This window comes from Triticum aestivum, unplaced genomic scaffold, assembly GCF_018294505.1.
Source record: "Triticum aestivum cultivar Chinese Spring unplaced genomic scaffold, IWGSC CS RefSeq v2.1 scaffold40653, whole genome shotgun sequence".
Taxonomy (NCBI): Eukaryota; Viridiplantae; Streptophyta; class Magnoliopsida; order Poales; family Poaceae; genus Triticum; species Triticum aestivum.
In genome coordinates this window covers 13,499-16,468 of record NW_025225987.1, presented here as the reverse complement: position 1 = coordinate 16,468, position 2,970 = coordinate 13,499, and the positions used below count along the sequence as shown (strand labels likewise).

Sequence of the window (2,970 nt, the reverse complement as noted above, 5' to 3'; positions counted from 1 at the left end):
TAACCAGATGCGGAGCTATGTGCTCTTCAGAGGGTTACTAAAAAAGTTTGAAGGAATTTTTTTAGAGGGTTTAGATGAGGAAAATTTTATAATATCACCCCCCCCCCCCACTCACTCTACCTCCCAGTGCTAATAACTTTATACCGACTTAGCTGCAGCTGGTAATCTGCATTTTCTTTAGAATGAGCATGTCTGTCTTCCACTAGATACACATGACAAAATGCATTACTTACACGGCAACATTCATGCTAATTAACAGTGTTGTCTCTTCACAGCAGGTGCATGCAAATGTCACTCCAGATTCCACAAGATATATATTACTGTGCCTAATAATATCTTCAGATTCGTAATAATAGATACATGTCTTCCATAAACAACAATAATTTCATTTTAGAACCTTACTATCATGGATGCTGCAGTTGGAAGTACTACCCCTCCATCCTCGAGCTGCTACCTATTGTACCTATGACATGCTTCAGCATCAAAGTTCACATGAGTCGGAAACAATTATTTAATACAACCATAACTTCAGCCTTTTGCAAGCGAAGTGCTTCAACTTCATCATACATTATTACATTACTCATCAATATTTTCACTCGTATCCTCCTCGGAGATTTCATTCAACTCGGACGACAAATGGTAAGTATCATCAGTATCGGCATGCCCTTCGTCCCAGAAGAATGGTCTGGAAGGCATCTGCAAGGTATCGGCACCCCCTTCCAGCATCTCTACAACCTCGCTCATTGTCGGACGATCTTGAGGCCTCATCTGGATACACCATAGTCCAACAATGCACAGCTTCCTCTCCAGCTCATGCATGTCAGCAACAGAAACAGATATCTCACCCGCCTCTTGCTGAGTTAACCGGTCATATACCCATGATGGGTAGTAAGACTGACTTGAGTTTGCTGCGTTTGGATCGGCGTTCCTTCTTCCTCCAGCCATCTCCAGCAGCAGCATTCCGAAGCTGTAAACATCAGACTTGCTTGATATGACACCAAAGCTCCGAGATATCATCTCAGGAGCTATGTACCCAATTGTTCCCCGTAGGACACTCAATGGCACAAAACTGTTGTCTCTTGGGTATAGTTTGGCGAGACCGAAATCAGCTACTTTTGGGATGAAATTGTTGTCGAGCAAGATATTGTGTGGCTTGATGTCAAAGTGGAGAATCTGCATGTCACAACCCAGATGCAGGTAGTTAATACCCCTGGCAATGCCCAAAGCTATATCGTTAAGCTTGTCCCAGGAGAAGCTCTTCTCGGCGGAGAAGATGTACTTATCGAGAGAACCTTGAGGCATGTACTCATATACCAGAGCCCTCCTCATCTCCTCTGAGCAGAAACCCATGAGATGCACCACGTTTACATGGTGGATCCTACCGATGGTGGAGACCTCACTGATGAAGTCTTCCCCGTTGCAGCTGGAGTTACCATCTAGCATCTTGACCGCGACATGAACATTGCCTGGCAATAACACACCCTTGAATACGGATCCATAGCCTCCTTGACCCAGCTTATCTCTGAAATGGCTTGTGATTGCGGTGATGTCGGTGTAGGCGTACCTCGTCGGACCAAGCATTTGTTGCAGTCGGAGGAACTTCTCGACCGCATCAATGGTTACCCTTGTTTTCAAATACTTGTAGCCAAGGAAAATTAACACAGCCATGGGTGCCAACACGAACCTGCACAGCACTGCAAAAACAGGTTCATTCATTTTATGACAGTATGAATGAGGCGCAATACAATAGCTTGGATCATCAAGAGGTAATAATATATAAATCTGACGTACCAGCAATCCACTTCACGAGCCACAAGGCAACAGCTATCATACGGGAGTACCAAAGATTGTTGTGCGGTACTTGAGCTAGAAGAGCATCGAGCATGCATGCCTCGAAAAAGAGGTCGGCAGTAGTAAGGAACACAAACCAATCCTTAACAGTTTTCACTTCACCAAGCCCTCTGCAAGATATGGAAATGGAACTTAAGAAAAACTAAAGTGTACAGGATTCAAATAGAAAAAATTGCTATACCAAACTCACCGTCTAAACCTCATTAGGCACCTAGTGATGCCCCTTCCAGTGAAACGATATCGAAGAGCGAATCCATTCTTAATGGATTCTATGGTACCTGCATAACTTGCATTCGGTACCCAACTACCCAAAGGAGTCATTGCCAGATATCCACAAGAAGGCTCGAGGCTCCCAACAGCACCAGAGTATATGCCAGTTAACACATAGACAAACGAATGGCTGGTGCTCATGCAAGTGACGGGCATGTACATACCATTGTTCCTTACTTCCTGAGAACATCTAACAAAGCTAGCGACACTGTATGCAAGAGGCAGTAATTCAGCTTTAGGGGGATAGTAATATGGACCATATTTGTGTTCATAAAAAGGCCGATTCCACTGAGGAAGAGGGCACCGGTTGGGTAAATCCAAGACAGCATCAACAACCCAGAAGTAAGAAACAGTATAGTTGATGCGGGACACATGATATGTTGCATTGTTGATGCGAATTGTAGCCCTGGTATCACTGCAAACTAGCTCGTAAGACTGAAAACCACACCAGGGTGGATCACCTGCCTGACGAAATGGAGATGATACGTTCCTAAAAGGGCCACAGGAAAAAGAAGGACAGTCATGCCGATGATGTCGCCCTTGAACATGATTTGGAACAAGAACTGCAAACAGAAACAAGGCAGTTAAGGCTTTAAGGACAGTGAGATGGTGGAAGTGGAACGCGATAGATCTCGCCATGCCAGACTGATTCAGAAAACCACACATGTATATATATGATAGAATAACTGGTTAGGAAGATGACTCCCTGCCGTTGCAAAATTAAAAAAAGACTCCCTGCTGGCTGTATACAATTATATGGTCGTGATGGCATTGACTGACTCAAAAGAAGAAGAAATGCAGTTGGTCTTCTGGATGTGACACAAGAAAGCGAGTCAATTCGTTCCAAAT

The 2,970-nt window shown here is 44.2% G+C and overlaps 1 protein-coding gene across 1 annotated transcript; it reads right to left on the bottom strand.

Moving 5' to 3' along the window:
* Positions 1-301: 301 nt before the first annotated feature.
* On the bottom strand, positions 302-2,752 carry LOC123172433 (rust resistance kinase Lr10-like). Its single transcript, XM_044589405.1, has 3 exons — positions 2,042-2,752; positions 1,792-1,961; positions 302-1,694 (listed from the first exon to the last, which is right to left on the bottom strand). The coding sequence occupies exons 1-3, from the start codon at positions 2,281-2,283 to the stop codon at positions 577-579; spliced, it is 1,530 nt and encodes a 509-aa protein (XP_044445340.1). The 5' UTR covers positions 2,284-2,752; the 3' UTR covers positions 302-576.
* Positions 2,753-2,970: the final 218 nt, after the last annotated feature.

Coding starts and splice junctions, on each gene's coding strand:
- LOC123172433 (XM_044589405.1), bottom strand. CDS start 2,283: ATGTACATGCCCGTCACTTGCATGAGCACCAGCCATTCGTTTGTCTAT. Junction 1,962..2,041: donor TGCCTAATGAGGTTTAGACG/GTGAGTTTGGTA, acceptor CATATCTTGCAG/AGGGCTTGGTGAAGTGAAAA. Junction 1,695..1,791: donor GCTCGTGAAGTGGATTGCTG/GTACGTCAGATT, acceptor CTGTTTTTGCAG/TGCTGTGCAGGTTCGTGTTG.